This window comes from Rhinolophus sinicus, chromosome 1, assembly GCF_057876585.1.
Source record: "Rhinolophus sinicus isolate RSI-liver-muscle chromosome 1, RSI-T2T, whole genome shotgun sequence".
Classification (NCBI taxonomy): Eukaryota; Metazoa; Chordata; class Mammalia; order Chiroptera; family Rhinolophidae; genus Rhinolophus; species Rhinolophus sinicus.
Genome location: NC_142501.1, coordinates 157718802 through 157736609, shown reverse-complemented (window position 1 = coordinate 157736609; position 17808 = coordinate 157718802). Strand labels below are relative to the sequence as shown.

Here is a 17808-nt window from a genome sequence, read left to right as displayed (position 1 = left end):
TGAAGTAGGTGCTGTTACTACTCACATTTTACATGTGAAGGAAGACTTAGGAGGTATTAAATATCTTGCCCAACAGCTTATTTATGGTAGAGCCAGCTTTTAAACAACCCCAGCCCTCTGGCTCTAGAATTTATGCTTTTAACCACTGTGCTATGCTGCCTGTTTTTCAATATTTATCTTAGATGTGAACATTGAATTTGAATTACATTAATCTGGTAAATTAGATTATAGAAAATGAGTCCAACACCTAAATGGCAAAAGATCATGTATCCTTCATTTTTGCATCATTACAGCATGTTTCTTTGGCCATACTTCATATTTACATCAAATCTTGATTTAAGGGAGAACAAAAGAAATGTTAATTTTTTAAAGCCTCAGTATATAAGTGTCCTTTTTAAAATGCTAATGATTCTTAAAGTGCACATAGGTTAAACTCCTTTTAGCAGGAATCATATGTGTGATTTCTGGACCTTGAAGTATGCTGAAAATAAGAGTTTACATTCTTTACAAGGCTCTTCAAATCTTTTGTTATATAACTAGAAATCACCTTTGTTGTGCAAGTGTGTTCCATAGATAGGCTCTCCACCTCTCATGTAACGGTTTTATTGAATTAAGTTTGGATATTTTCAAAACATGTAAGGTTAATACCACATACTGTACTGTTATCAAAATTTACTTTAGGAAACATCAATAAATGATAGTTTAAAGGAATTATTTAAGACGGTTTTACAATACCTTTTGATAGCGTAGCTCTAATCTTTTTTGTTTTTTTACTTGAATTTATACGTGTATACTCTAGATATAGAAGTTAGTAATCATATAGATTTTTAAGAATCATTGGTTTCATATGAAATAATAAATCTGGTTGAAGGTTAGAATTGAATAACACTGAATTAATTTTTTTTGGTATTTTATTGTGTGAAATTTTGATTAACTCTAATAGCCACTAAAAATGAGAAAGAGCCAGTTGTTCTGTTCATAAATATTTGTGTTCCACCTCCACTCCACTCCCTTTTTCTTATCTCATGGTTTTCATATATTTCTGAACTGCTTGTCATTTTCATACTCTAACTTCTAAAGGCTTTCCTTGAACTTGGAGTAACTTATTTTAGTACATCTCAAAAAAATGAGAGAAATAATTAAGAAATTTTGCCTTTTTTCCAGTTAATAATTAACATATCCATTATTTTTTAAAGAGAGTTGACATTAAATATAACTCATACAAAACTAAAATTGTAAAATCATGTTTTACTTTTAATGGTATGAATATCTTTTGGATATTCTTCTCTTCTGTTGGTTTTACAGCAGAGAACAGTTTCATCACAATGATTTAATGAGAGAAAATAAGGAAACCAGGAAAAATGTGTTAATAGTGATATGTCATATGCTGCCATTAAAGCATTCCACTTTAAAAATGCATGCATTCTGCTTGTTTATATGCACTCTTTTGAACAGATTATTTACTGTTTTACTGATAATTCTTACTTATTGAATACCCTAAAGTGCTATCATTTTTAATCTTACATGTGACCCCGCACATGGTTCGAGAATGAGATGTTTGTGATTAGGAAGGTTATGGAGGTATAAAAAAGTTCAGCCCTTTAAGTTCTATTAGCTTTAAAAGTCTTTAGTTGTAAATGTAATTAATAGATATAGTTCCTTTATTACAGACAATTCAGGTATGTTTTTCACCTGCATTCCAGCTCATTAAAAGTTGCCTTTTCCAAATGATATGGCATCTGTTTTCTTATGGTTCCTTCTTGTGTTTTCCCTCTTTCAAAATTGAATGGTCATATTGATGCTTACAGAATATTTTTACATTGAATACAATTTTATTGTTTTTTTATAAACCAGAATTAACATAACATTTGTTATGTTACAGAGTGGTATATTTTATAGTATTAGGGGCTAAATGGAAATTTTCTTTAGAATATAAACCTGGGTGAGCTTTTAACAAAGCTCTGGGCATCTTTCTCCTTTTCAGGTTTCTCTTAAGTATATGACAATGTCACTTGTTAACCTGTATAATATAACATAACTAGTGGTACTTTGTCTTCCAGAAAGTTCTTAGCTATACTGTTATTCTTTGATTAGCAATATTTAAAATACCTATTTTTTTCTGTACCTTGTCAGTCACTGTTAATTTCAACCCAAACTTCTATTTCAGTTAACTTGTTTCCTGATATATTGCAAATCAGGATAATATTTCTTACCATTTTGGGGTTGGGTAGGTGTGTATTTGGGATGAGTTTTGCGAGGGGTGGGTTGGTGGGGGTGGAAGCCTCACTTCAGAATCTTTAAATTCTTTCCTTATTGTCTTATAAAGATCGTCATCAAATGTCAGTGCTGTAATTTCTCCTCAATGCACAAATACAATGAAGTTACCCACTCATAAGTTCCCCAAGGTCTTTGACCAGCCCTCTTTTCTCAGCTTTAAATACTTTTTCTTCAGTTCTCATAATACATTGTTTATATTTCTCTCAAGTTTGAACCTAAATTTGCCCTGGATAGTAATCGGTAAGCTCCTAGTGCAGGGACTGTATTTACTTTTGTCAACCCTAGAATACCTAGCAGAATACTTTGAATATAAAAGGTGCTTAATAAATGCCAGTTGAATTGATGTTTTATGATGTGGGGAAAGAAACAATGTTTTATGATTCACTAAAATTTTTCATGTTCATCTTTTTCAAATTTTGTTCATCTCTTCATTCTCTATTTAAGATTGGCACCACTTTCCTAAATTACTCTTTAACCTCTAGAATACTTTTAGAAACCTCATAAACTTCATCATAAAGTTGGCTCTTCTACTGATTGTCTATACACTAACATAAGGAGCACGGAAGACAGACTTAACGTAATATTGATCTCACTTGGCTTTGCCTTAGGGTTGCTCTGTAATGTAATGGAAAAGCAGAATTTTGTTATTGAAGATCTTCTTGTGTTTTTTAAGCCAATACTTACTGGTTATTAGCTTGTGTGACCATCGGGAGGTGGTTTCTCTGAGCCTTTGTCTCCTTTTCTCTGATACCACAAATAATAGAGCTGTCACTCATTTAAGTATTCGTGTCCTTCTCCGTTGTTATAGTTGCTGCATCTCCCCTTGTGAGCATCCCCAGATCTCTGCAGTCAGTAGCTCTGCTCTCTGCCAGCCTTCTGCAGGGCAGCTTTTGCCGTCTCCCTCTTCATCACTGACTAGTAGGCTTTTTCTTATTTCTTGACTCTTTATTGATTTTGCCTTTTGTCTCTAATTACTTATTTTTTTAAATATAATAGTTTGTTTCTTAGAGCTATTGGCCTTCTGGGAGAATATGCCTTTCCTTTTACATTTATTGCATAAATATCATAAATATTATAGAAATATGATATACAAAATAGTAAATATAGTACATTTCATAAATATGGAGTCCTTTGTTTTATTAGTAAGCCTTTGAAGATATGACTTTATTGCCATTTATTCAACTTAACTGTCATTTATTGTTTTCTAACAAAGCATCACTTACAGGTAGAGAATGCAAACATGAATAAGACATGTTTATTATTTTCTAGGAATGTATAGTCCTCTGAGGATGATAGACACATAGCTAATAGTAGCATAAGGGAAAATTGGTGTTAAATGTTGCAGTAGAGATACATATGTAAAAAATGAGGTAAAATGGCTTAGAACAGCACTATGCAATGAAAAAATAATGTAAGACATATGTAATTTAAAATTTTCTAGTAGCCACATTTAAAAAAGGAAAAAGAAATAGGTGGAGTAGATTTTAAGAATATTTATTTAACTTAATAAATCCATAGTATTTTTGTTTAAACATGTAATCAATACAAAAAATTACTGAGTTGTTTTACATTTTTATTTTATACTAAAAATCTTCAAAATTTGGTGTGTATGTTACACTTACAGCTTAGATCAAATAAATCATCTGGTTTTCCTGAGACTTTCATGATTTTGGTACCAAGAGTCTCTCATCCCAGGTACTCCAGGAGTCCCGGGCAAGTTGGGATGGTTTATCACCCTGTTTAGAATATACCTCAGCTTGGACTTACTTCACTGGAAATATTTGATTTACACTTAGGGTTTGACTGAGTAGATTTGATTAAGTTTAAAAAGTAGATTCATTTATTCAGGTTGTTCCAGACATACTAAAAAAAAGCTTTCCAAAAACCAAACTGAATGTCCCCTTTAAAATTTATATTAATTTAAATTAAATAAAATTTAAAATACAGTTCCTCAGTCACATTTATTTCAAATACTAATAGTCACATGTTGCTAGTAGTTAACTTTTTTGGACAGCACAAATTTAGAGTACTAAAATCATGATACTTCAATAGTTCACTAAATAAACATTTAAACTACGATGGACTACTGGTGAATCCAGTATTAGTTACTATCACTAGCAGAAGTCAGAAATAAATTGTGCATAAATACTGCTGTGTCTCAATTATAACAGTCTTTATCTTGCCAAATACTCTATATTCAATTATGTATATTTTTTTGTGCTTCTAAGTATTTTGGGGCCTTTGTTCTTGAATGCAGTTAAGTTACTTGGAAACAACTTTTTCATTTCAAGACTCGATTTTCAGCTTTGTTAGATGGTTCCAGAACAGCTAATATGGCCTCACTGCTGAGGATTTTACTTGATAACTTGTGTGTTTTGAGATCTTTCTACTCTGCTGGTAGGAACCAAACTATGTAAGCTCTGGCCCTGTGTAAGCTCTGGGTGTTGTTCAGCTTGATCCCTTCTGGTGGTCTTTCCCTGGCCTCGTGCACATGTATTGATCAGATCTCTGCTGAAGACTCCAGGGGAACCCTCCGCAGATCTGTGGAATACTCCCTCTTTGTAGTGCTTTCCTCTCTAGTAGACTGCTCCATGAATTCTAGCCACCTTGACCTTTCCAAACTCTGTCTTAACTCAGGGAGACTGCCAGACTCTGTTTGGATACCCTTTCCCTGCATTGCAGCCTAGAAACTCCAGGCAATAAGTTAAGTAAATCATTTCTGTCCTCAGAGATCACTGTCATGTAACTGCCATTAGTGGCTGGAAGCAAAAGTGAGTCCACAGTATTTCTTTTAATCATAGAGTTGAAAACGGCATATGGTTGAAAATCATTCTTTTTTTCTTCATGTTTGCTTCAAGAATAGCCTATAAAGTTCAAATATTATTTGTAGCCTTTAAGAAATCACAAGTTGGTCACTAATGGTAAACAACAGCCTACTATCCAAATGTTTGCTCCAGTGGACTGATTTGTATGTATTTGTGTGTATTTGGTATATGTACATATTATGGACTTGATATTAACCTCAGTTATGTAATGAGCTAATCAAAACATGAATTTGTTACAGACTGAGAGCAATCATGACACGGCGCTAACACTTGCCTGTGCTGGTGGTCATGAGGAGCTCGTACAAACACTGCTAGAGAGAGGAGCTAGCATTGAGCACCGAGACAAGAAAGGTAGGGCCTACTTTTGTTCATTTTTTTCTTTTGGAATATTTGTGTACTGTGGAGAAATAATACTTTTAGGTTATTTTGATGGTTAGAAATAATGGAAAACAGCATTGTTCCTTTGCTTAACATGTAGTGAGATCATTCTCTTTCTCCAGGTTTTACTCCACTCATCTTGGCTGCTACAGCTGGTCATGTTGGTGTTGTTGAAATATTGCTGGACAATGGTGCAGACATTGAAGCCCAGTCAGAAAGAACCAAGGACACACCACTATCTTTGGCTTGTTCTGGGGGAAGACAGGAGGTAATGTTTTTTCCCGTGTAATTTTTCCCCCATCTGTTTATCAAATGTATGCTTTAACTTACATGATTTTATGGGAACAAAGGATTGACATCTTAGATTTATCACAGTAACTGAACCTATTACCTGTTAGCAAAAGGACAGGTATCAGTGTTAGCATAAGCTATAGTGCCAGAAAAGTCGTGTGTTGTTTATTATCCCACTCATCTAAAAGGAGTACCTGCCATAGGAATGCCTGTGTGCTACGTTCAGGCTAAGGGAAGGATTAAGACACTGCAAATCAAATCAGTAAGATCCTGATACGTGGGACCTATGTTCACTCATCTTTTCCTGTCCCAGAGTACCTAGCATGAAAAGTACTTAAGCTCAGCTCTGTGTGTATAAGATGAATAGGGAAATAAGAGTATTGCATTTTCAGTTGTTCTGAGGACTCGCATCTTCTAATTATTCCCCACTGTTTTTCAACTCTGGCGAAAAGGTCCTCAGATAAGATCATATGACCTTATAGTTTTAAGGAATGTAGAACAGTGAGTGTCATCCTGTGTAGACCCAAGACAGTATAATTTACACTCCCTTGTGTCTTTTCTTCTAGCATTTAATAATTAACTGGATAACCTAGTTTTCAAAATTCATTTTTTAAATCTATTCCTATGTACAATGGATTTAAGGCTTTTGATTAGCTAGTCGTGTTGTCTCTGTAGATTGACAACTTCTCACACAGGGAGTTGTTGAAACTGAGATTTAGGATACACCCTAGCTTGTCCAGGTCAGTTTCCTACTCAGACTAAAATCATTTTCTTTCATTTTCCTCCACCACCCTAAATATTATAAAGTTCTCCTATTTATCAAGCCTGAAGTATGCCTTCCCTAAGTTTCCACACTATTCCTAACTCTCCCCTTTGAACTAATGGACAGAGGTTTATACCCTCTTTTATCTTCAGATATTTGAGTCTGTATTCGTCAGTTACCTATTTTCTATTTGAAACGTGTCCTGTTCTTTTCATTCTTAACTTGAGAATACCTTTTCCAAGCACTTCACCTGGCTATTCCACACACTATGTCAGTATTCTTCCTGAAATATTATATGTAAAAATACCGTGATCAGTGAACTGGTGGACTGTTACCTCCCTATATTTACTCATCTTAAACTGGCCTCCCCTTGCCTCTTTGCCTGTTATAGCATATCAGGTTATATTGCCTGTTGTAGTATATCAGGCTATATATCAGGTGTAATCAGTAAAAACCACTAAAGTTTTTATTAAACTAGTAAATTAAAAATTTTGAGAGAATAATTCCTGCACAGGAAGACAGGGAAATCTAATAAAACGGTATACGAGTGTGTATAGAAAGATTGGAGTTGGTGTTCCCTTATCTTGTGGATTAAACAGAATTGGAGCTCAGTGATAATACCAGCATAAGTTTTTTTTTTCATACAATTTTTGCTTTGGTTATGTCTACAATATTTGCTCCTTTATATTTGGAATAGATAGTATATGTGTGTATAGTGAGATGCACTTGCTACTGGAGATGTTTGGCACAAGAGACAGCAAGAGACCTGTTCCTACTTTCTGTGCTATTCCTTCTGGTTGATAATGTGAATGCATTTGTATCTTTTTTTTACCCCCTGTACTCCCTAGTGGAGGTGATTGATATGTTAAAATAATTTTAAACCAAATAATATTAAGATATGGCAGAAATTTTTGCAATTAGATAACAGCATTAAATGGAAAAGCTTATATCAGTCAGAAATGTAAATGCTGTTTTGAAATATAATGAAAGTAAAATTTTGACTTAACTGAAATTGTCAATCATTATGCAGCTTGAAATAATCCTTGTTTCATATAATTTTTCAATGTTGAATCAAAAAGAAATCAGTTGATTTCCTTCCTTCCGAAGCAATATTAAAACTTGTAGTGTACTGTAATCTTTGTTTTCATATTAAAATGTTACAGATGAGGTTATAACAGTTATAGAAGTCTTTTAGGGTAATAATTTTGCCTATAACACTCTGTTGCTTTGATTTGGTGTTACTAGAACAGTTAAGTATTTTGAAGTAATTAGTGAAATGTTGGAAAGTCATTTTACTATAAAATCGCAAACTAATTTCTTCTATATTGAATGTTTATTACTTTTGGGGAATGGACCATTTCCTCTGAGAGATAACTAAGATTGGTTATCTTTGCATAATGGAATTCAGAAACTTGAAAAATATGATTAGGGTTTTCTACTTTATTGCTTAAGGGACTCTTTGTAAAATAAGATGGCCTAATGCCATTTGTTTGTTCTTGTTTTTATGCACAAGTCTAGGTGGTTTTGTCACATAAGCCACCTAATTTTACTAGCCCTAAAAGCAAAAAAGTGGTGTCTAAAATTGGACTTAGCTTTATTCAAAGAAGTAAAGTTTTAGCAGCTATGTAAGACAAAGCACTGTTCATTAACATTTATTTGTTATTTCCTGGTTAGTATTTTAGGATATATTATTAATAGAGCAAGGGTAATCGCTATGATCTTGAACAATCTTTGACTTCCCTATGCATCATTTATAAAAGGAAGATGAAAATACTAGTACTTGTGTCAAAGAGTAGCTTGGTATATTAAATGGCATGTGGACAAAGATCTGTGAATGGCCAATAAGCACTTAAATGCTAAATATTTTTAGTTACCAGGTAATGCAAATTAAGACCTCAGTAGGATATCACCACACACCCACTGGAATGGCTAAAATTATAAAGACTGACAATACCAGATGTTGCCAAGGGTGTGGAGAAACCAGAACTCACTTATTGATAAAAGTGTTAAGTAATATAACCACTTTAGGAAAGGTTCGGTGATTTCTTATAACTGAACATACACCCAGAAATTCTACTACTAGGTGGAATTTGTGAGCAATAAAAATATATTTCCACAAGAGTGTTCATGGGAACTTTATTCAAAATTGCAAAAATTAGAAGTGGCAAAGGTGATGATCATCAGTAGACTAGGTAAGCTATCGCATATTCATTTAATGGAATGCTACACAATACACACAAATGACTCTCAAATACTGTGGTTTCATTTATGTGAGGTCCTAAGGCAGATGAAACTCATATGTGGGTGGGATTGACTGGGAAAGGGGCATGAGTAAATAACAGGGATTTAAATTACATTAGGTTTATGCATTTGTCTGTATTCGGTGAATGTATTATACGAGTAAGTTTTGAGCATTTATCGTTTCAGCTAAATTTTACCTAAAATTTCACCTAAAAAAATGAAAACAAATATAAAATATAGTCTAGTTAATGATACACATGCTGATGTATTTAAGGGAAATTGCAGGTGTCTGCAGTTTACTTTGAAATGAAATATGTCAAAAAATGATGGACAAATAGATGTGATTAAGTATAGTAGACTATTGTAGAATCTACTCACTAGTGTATGTAAATTTTTTCAAATTTACATATGTTTGAAAATTTTTGTAATATAATAATGGAAAAAATGTTAGCTTTATTCCAAGGTTTTTTTTTTAACATTTAGTTATTGATTGTAAGTTTTAAAAAATATTTTAAAGACATGCTTAAATAAAAAATATCTTATTCTGTTTTACCACTATGTAGTGGAATAACACAAATACTATTTCCAAAATAGCATTGCATAACACATGAGGTCCACATCTTTTATGAATACACTGTGATTTCAACAGGCTTCAAAATGGATTTTACTTGAGAAGCTCTCTGTTGTTTTCTAAGACTTCTTGTTACCATTTGAGGCTTGTTTTGTGCAAAGTTTGGTGAAAGAAGGACTTTGCCTTCTTTGGTTACACAATATACCAGAAAGAGAGACATCAGAAATACACATCTTGTAAATTGTCTCACCGTAAGAAGAAAACACATTTTTTTCTTTTTTCTTTCCAGGTGGTGGAGCTGTTGTTAGCTCGAGGGGCAAATAAAGAGCACAGGAATGTTTCTGATTACACACCTCTAAGCCTGGCTGCTTCTGGTGGCTATGTGAACATTATCAAAATATTACTAAATGCAGGAGCCGAGATTAATTCTAGGCAAGTTTTGTTCTCTCTCTACAAGCCCCTTACGAGCGTTATGTTAAAGATATTTGCAGAAAAATTATGTTCTTAATGTCATGTTTAGGAAATACCTTCATTACAAATTTAGAATCCAAATTAAGAGATTTTTTAAGATTAATTTTATTTACGTATTGAAAACTGTTGACATAGAACTTGAAAAACTATCAATTACACTATTTCTTATGGTACTAAAAGTAAACACGTCTTTCTTATGTGTTTTTATTAAGCAAACGTGCTTCAGGATGGAAAGTCCATCTTAATAATAGTCTAATAACTTAATAATCATTTTTCAGCCCAAGGCATTATGTTGAATGAGATACAGAAAGTATTCTAGTTCTAGGTGATAAATTATTTGTAATGGAGTCTTGATAGTATCTTAAAGACTTACTAGAGCTGAGAAAAACGATTATTTTAAATAATCCTGCAAAGTAAAGAACCTTAAATAATTCCTGAAATAGAATTCTATATTGTCATCCGAGTTTTCTGGGACATTTAAAACGTATATTTTCCCTTTTGTTTCTCCCATTCCTCCATCCCCAGAACTGGTAGCAAATTGGGCATTTCTCCTCTGATGTTAGCAGCTATGAATGGGCACACAGCTGCTGTTAAGCTCCTATTAGACATGGGCTCTGACATAAATGCTCAAATAGAAACCAATCGGAACACTGCCCTTACCTTAGCCTGCTTCCAAGGAAGAACTGAAGTGGTTAGTCTTCTGCTTGATAGAAAAGCAAATGTGGAACACAGAGCTAAGGTAAGAAAAAGTCTGAGATTTATACATGGATTTATTGCTCATTTATTAAGTGCCAGTTATATGCCAAGTGCTTTGCATCTTACACAGTTTATTTTTTTTCACAACAAATTGACATTAGGTAAAATTATCTGCTTTTAATAGATCACACTGTAATTCAGAGAGGCCAGTAGTATCAGTGCTGAAATTTAGTTGAGTCTTTGTAACAGCTATACATATTGCTCTCTCAGATTGTTGTTTTTTAACCTTTTAGCTCTTTCCACTTTTATGTGTTGTTGTGTTCTATGTTTCGCTCAACCTAGACTGGACTCACACCACTAATGGAAGCTGCCTCTGGCGGATATGCAGAGGTTGGCCGAGTTCTTTTGGATAAAGGTGCTGATGTTAATGCCCCTCCAGTGCCCTCCTCGAGAGATACAGCTTTAACCATAGCAGCAGATAAAGGGCATTACAAATTCTGTGAGCTTCTCATTGGCAGGTATGATGTTACCATACCCTTCATATAGGAACATGGTGTCACTAGTGATTACTGTTCTCTCTGGGCAAATGGTACTGTAAAGAATCGAATGTGATTACTTCTATAAACTACAAGTGCATGTTTTGTTTTACTTTGTAAACCTACCTGTTATTCCCATCCATCCAGAGCTATGATTTATTTCAATGCAACTTAGAAATATTTTTCTTCCTTTCTTGTGTGTGTATATACTTTTAAAGTGCTATAATGAACTATGTGAACATTCATCCAGCTGTTGTCATCCATATTCACATCTCCCACGCAGTTGGAGTTTTGTAAAGAGTGCCTTTCCAAGTCTTAAAAGTCTGGCAATAATCTAAATCTTCACTGTTGATTTTTCTTGTTCTTTATAGTAACTAGGGGTTTTGAGTGAGTTAAGGAACTGTTCAAGGGTATCAGGGAAGATCCAGAATAGTTTCTGCTTTCAGTCACTTCGAAGTTGCCTGCAGACTTCCAAAGATGCTTGTCTGCTTAATTGGATTTCCTAAAGACCTTTGCATGGTGTCCAAGCAGTAGTATTTAGTAATAGCTATTATCACTACTGTTATTCACCAGGAGTCTTATGTGTTATGCCCACTGAACTCTAAATCTGCATGTTATGTTTAAATTCATTTTTTTCTTAAGCTACAAGTACATGAATACAAATACTCTGAAAAGATACAATTGCTGTTTGTGTCTCTAGGATACTGTTTATTTAATATATTGATTATGATATTAACAAGATGGACTTCCATTTTTCACTAAATAAAATTTCAATTTTCTCAATATTTCAAACTCAAAATTATGTAGTCATTATTTTTAAGATAAAACAATTATTTTTTAATTCAGTGGTTTTTCTTTGATGACTAGAAATTCCTTGTAATGTTATTTTAAAGATGAAATGTATTTTAGTCCTTGACTGTTAAACAGTTTTTATCTTTACAGAATATTTTCACAATAGTTGATTTTTATTGTTATGTTATTCCATTTCATTTAAAACCATTTTATCTGTGTCATCCATTTAGGGGAGCTCACATTGACGTACGTAACAAGAAGGGGAACACTCCATTGTGGCTAGCAGCAAATGGTGGACACCTTGATGTGGTTCAGTTATTGGTGCAAGCAGGTGCAGATGTGGATGCAGCAGATAACCGCAAGATAACTCCTCTCATGGCAGCATTTAGAAAGGTAGAAGCCTTTCATCCTCGTTCACGTGGATGGTTTTCAGTTAGGCTGTGAAGTGCACAGTTTGATGATTACCATAGACTTTCATTTTAGGGTATAACATAAGTTTTGAAAGCAGTCAGATAATAAGCAAATAATCATTCTGATGGCAACGTGGAAAGGTAGATACAAATATCTCAGAAAAGCTATTACTATCACCTATATTGGGCATAAAAGCTAAGTACACTTTTAAAAATAAGCAGTATCTTCAGAATCTAGTTACAATCTTTATCTTTCACAAACTGTAAATCCAATTAAGATAACTAATTGCTTGGAAAAAAGGAATTGAATAATAAAAACCCAGCTGCCAGTATTTGAAACTACTGAAAATCAAGTATACTATATCCATATGTAGAAATAAATTTTATGAAAGTGAGAGAAACTGTTTCTCTTTCTCTGGTGCATATCATAGGGCTGTGTATAAGTAATTTGATTTAATGATTTGGTTGATTTCTTAAATGGAGTTTTAGTTTGTTAGAACACCAGATGATTTTTCAAGGATTATAATTTTGAGTTTTGTCCTTCTGAGACGTGTGTAAAATCCCTTGTAGATGGTTTTGTTGTATTGACAATTTTTACTATATAAATTGCAGGAAATAATTTCTTCCTTTTTCTCTTAGTCTCTGACTTCTGCTCTTCATACCACCTCTTCCCTGGTTGTTCTAGATACTGACCCTGCATTTCTTTTTCCTTACCAATCAAATTTACTCTTTATTTCTGTCTACCTACCTCTTCTCCAAGCAAGCTAGTATATCATAATCAACTTAATCTTCCACTACATTAGTATCCTCTTCAAGAACCTTTTCCTGTTTTCCCAGTCCCTAATACTTTGAAATCCAATCTTAGTGTGTTATTCAAAGCCACAATCTGGTGCTCTGGAGCTCATGTCATTATGAGTCCCTCGTGTGAAGTCTCCTTGCTTGGCCTTTTCTTTGTTCTTGCCTCCTTCATGACCTTTGTTCTCATCTCAGGACTGCCCATGTCCTTCCTAATTTTTCCAAATTTACTTATTCTTTGGATGTAATTTAAATCTGCCCCTTTACAAAACCTCTTCTCATTCTGTTTGAGATACTATAATCTCCTGAAAGTTGTAGAAGTTCTACAGTCTGTTATTATCTTCATCATTTATTTTGGCAAATATGTATATCTTGTTACTACTCTAATATCTAACATGGGTATATCTTATCTTTCCAAGTAAACTTAGCTCCTTAACAATAGTGCTTATCTTGAATTCATTCCACTATTTTTTTTGGTGCCTACCATGTGTAACTGTAATGGGGTTGGGATATTATATTGCATGGCGTGCAGCAACTATTTTTTAAAAATGTGTGATTTAATCAGGAAGGTCAGATCTACACAGAGTCAGGTAACTGTGAGTGTTCCATTTAAATAGTTTAACTACTGCAGAAGTGTTGGTGAGATATGGAAGAATGATGCAAATAGCATTTGAGCTATTCATTAAAAGATAAGGATAGTTTTAAAAGGTGCAGATTAAAAGGAAGGGAAGGATGCAATTGGGGCAGTATACTGAATATAAACAGCTGTTTATCCAGACCAGCTAATTTACAGGTGTTGTGTCAGAGAGCAGTAGTGTGGATTGAAGAAAGTGGATAGCCTCTTGAATGCTGGACTGAAGATTTTGAACTTTACTTAGATACTGAACTGTTACAGTGTATAATATAACCATAGCTCTCATGCTTTAGGAAAATGCATTTATTCTTTCACATTACCTAGTACAGTGCTATGCATTCAGTTTTTATCTGAAAGAACAGATTGTTATTTCTACTTTTTTAATGCTTAGAATTGAAAAATGCTCATTTCTATTGCTAGCTAGGTAAAAAAGAGGAATATTTTTTTCCTTTCAGATATAGCCCCCATGTCTTCATATTTCTTGATTTTTTAAATTCAGAGTGATTTAGATTTTAAGTCAGGTTATTCTGTACTCTTTTGAGATGAGAATGAAAGTAGATTTATTTGAACGAAAGCCTCGTTTTCATTTAAAGAGCAAAAAATACCCAATTAAGTCTTTATTTTTTGTAGCACTAATTTTTTGTAGCCAAAGGAATCTTAGTTAAGACAGACTGTAGATTTATTGAATCCTGTTAGCGTCTGCTTTAAATCTGACATTAATATCTATTTTTTAGGGTCATGTGAAGGTGGTGCGCTACTTAGTCAAAGAAGTCAATCAGTTTCCATCAGATTCTGAATGTATGAGATACATAGCAACCATCACTGATAAGGTAATATATTGATCAAATTCATCCCACTGTATGAGTTAGTGATCCCATTTGGCTTTATATACATATATCCCACGCTAAGAAAAAAGTCGTAGTTTGAACAATAATGTGTGGTATATAGCAATTTTCATTTATCTAGTATTTGGGAAGGAAGTATGCTACCTATTTAAGAGACTCTTCAGATTACTTACTTAATGAAGCAATAAAACATTCTCTGTGACAGAATTACTTTTATCTTTTTAAATAGTACTGAACTAATTTAATTTTATGTAAACACTAAACAATCTAAAGCACATTTTGTTATTATTCATTAGTGCTATAATCTATATATGTTTATCCAGACTGGTATCTATTCTGAGAGGAATAAGCCCAGTGGGTTTTTTTTAAATATCTAAACAGAAATGAACATAATAGTTTTAATCATGGGAAGAAAACTTTAATGTCTTCAACGTAATATAAAAGTTGGAGTAACTGTCAGCTTAAGAATGAACTGGCTAGGAATTTTGCAGGAAAAGTAGGGAAGATAAAATAAATCCCACTAGAGATCTAATTGAGTTTTTCCACTGGTGACATTTGATTTTGAGTTTATACTAATGTTTAAATAAAATCCTAAGACATGCTGTGAAAATCTAAAGAGGTTAAAAAAATCTAAAAATATGTTTCTATTACATGTTCTCAGCCATTATTGCATAATAGTGAGCAGCTTTTCCCTGTAGGTTTTATTTAACGTAGGTAATTGACTGTCTTGCCTGCCTCTAGATTCCTATGATAAGTAACATTCTTGGATACCACTGGGTTTTTTGAAGAAGAGACTAAAAATGAAGCTTTTGTTTTAATATAGCAATATCCCTTTCCTGTCAAAAACAGTATTTTTGAGAATGAAAGCACTAAGAAAAGACTATAAATACCTGTGTCTGTGAGTTTTTTAATTAGTGATTCTTTCACATGAAGTTGTAACAACAAAGCTTAAATGTTTGAGAACAGTGCTTGCCAATTAAGAACTTTAAAATTTTTTTAATTCATTTTTTATTGACATTGACCTTTTCCTTAAGCCCACTAACCAGCTAACAGATTATCACAGCTATTTGCTGTATGATTCCTTGTATTGTATTACAGGAGTAAATAATTTTAGTTTCTGAAGAACCAGTCAAATGGATATTAATTTGAAGAGCAGTAGAAGTTCTTTGCTTGTGTATTTTTAAAAATATGCTTTTATTTGCACTCTTTTTTGCCCTACCAGTGATCTTTTTGTTTCTGTTCATTCAAGTACCTTAATTAATATCTGCATGTTTTCAGGAATATTTCTAAATGTGAATTGCTTTTTTGAGGCTGGAAACATCTTAATTTTTCATTTTAGGAGATGCTGAAGAAGTGTCATCTTTGTATGGAATCAATAGTACAAGCCAAAGATAGACAGGCTGCTGAAGCAAACAAAAATGCCAGCATTTTGTTAGAGGAGTTAGACTTGGAAAAGGTAATGATAACATTTACATGTGAAAAATACCTACTTTCTTCCTTCCTGCTTTTTCCTCCTCTAATTTGCAATCTACTCTTCTTTGTTTTGTTTCATTTTGTTGTTATTTATGCTTTAAATTATGTACATGCTTTTCTCTCCAAGTTTGGCTCAAATAGTAGAGAATTGCAAATATTTTAAATATCATTAAAATAATTTTCTTTGTATTCAAATTAATAAAATTTTTATTATAGGAACTACAGTGATTTGGAAGTCCGAAAACCTAGCCTCAAATATTCTAAGAATTTTAATCATATCTCAATTAATGAGTTCATAGTCCCCATCCAAATCTATACGTCATTCATCCTAGACCTTGTAATTTGTTGCCAACAGATTTACTAGAAGTACCAAATGCACTACTAAGGCATAATCAACTAGTGAAATACAACCACTTGGTGGAATATTTAATATTAGAGTACATTTTTTAAATGAATGATTTTTCTTGTCCTTCATTTTCAGTGATGTCTACAGCATCATTCCCACCTATTCCCAAGGGGGATAGAATACTCCAAACAACATATAGTTTGGACAGTCCCATAGCTCCTTCTTTATTCCCCCTCTTTGTCAATAATTCTGTACTCTAGAATGTAATAGAAATAGTAATCACAGCAGGAAAAGAATTGGCTGGCCTTGAATATTATTGAATACATATTCTGCCATATTTCATCTTCTATGAAAAGGTTAAAAATACTATAAAATTTAACATGTACCATTCAAATTTATAAAGGATATACAGTGGTAATTACAAACCTTTTGGATTTGAGTTGGGTCCATTCTTTTCGATTATACTTGCTGACTTTGTTAAGCTGTATATTTCATCTTGCATAACGAAAATATGAATTATTCTAAACATTTTTTTCTAATTTAAATATGAAGTACACTAGTATTTTCTGGAAAATATAGTATTAGAGGTTCTTCATTTTAATTAAAAATCTGGTTTAGACTCTGATCAAACAAATGTTAGCTTTTTTTGGCCATTTTGAAGTTTAAAAAAAAAACATGAACACACTGAGAGTACTTACTATAAATATTATAAGTTACTTGACCTGTTTTTACATTTGGTTTCATCTAATACTGAAATGCCTACTAAATACTAGGCAATATAATTGGATCAAGTTTTATGATAGAATATGTATTATTTTAGTCTTCTCAATAAAAATATTATTTCCTTCATATTATGGATGAAAAAATTAAGCAACCTACCTAAGCTAGGCTAGGATTGAACCGTTTTTTTCATTCTGTTCCTGGTTCCTAGAAACAAATTCCCTGTTTCTCTCTCCTTCCTTAATTGAAGGTAACCTACCTCTTAGTTCTTTCTTTCTAAAGTGTTAATATTTTAATATCCTGTTTTTGGATTACTCTCTTACTTTTAAATGTTAGAATATCTAAGTAATAGTTATTTTATGAATTGTTTCTTTTTGCATTTCTATGAATCTAGAAAATATTTTTTCTAAAGCTAAGACATAGATATCTATTTTTAAATAAAATCTTTAATTTTTTTCATTCCTCTGATATTTATACATTACATTAAATTCATTTAGGGATTTAGTGCATACTTGTGGATTAACAAAGGAGGAAGCAGCTTTTAGGAGATATCCTATTAACGAGATCTCTTCTCAATCAAGTTCAATATTTTTTTTCTTTATTACAATAATGTGTTCTACTTAAACTATGTAATATGCAAAGATAACTAAAGAAAAACATAATATCATCACTGTTAGTTAACTAAAGTTCAAAACCTTGTATGGTAACTAAAGTTCTCACCTCTACAATTACTTATAAAGACTT

General features: G+C 32.8%; 1 protein-coding gene across 10 annotated transcripts in view; it reads left to right on the top strand.

Moving 5' to 3' along the window:
• The window catches only part of ANKRD17 (ankyrin repeat domain 17), a 152301-nt gene that overhangs the window by 106263 nt on the left and 28230 nt on the right, over positions 1-17808 (top strand). For all 10 annotated transcript variants that reach the window (XM_019720875.3, XM_019720898.3, XM_019720882.3 and 7 more), the window contains 8 exons: positions 5342-5453; positions 5603-5748; positions 9636-9778; positions 10343-10556; positions 10856-11031; positions 12072-12234; positions 14415-14510; positions 15865-15981. In XM_019720875.3, coding sequence (XP_019576434.1) covers positions 5342-5453; positions 5603-5748; positions 9636-9778; positions 10343-10556; positions 10856-11031; positions 12072-12234; positions 14415-14510; positions 15865-15981 — 1167 coding nt within the window. The remainder of the gene's footprint in view (positions 1-5341; positions 5454-5602; positions 5749-9635; positions 9779-10342; positions 10557-10855; positions 11032-12071; positions 12235-14414; positions 14511-15864; positions 15982-17808) is intronic.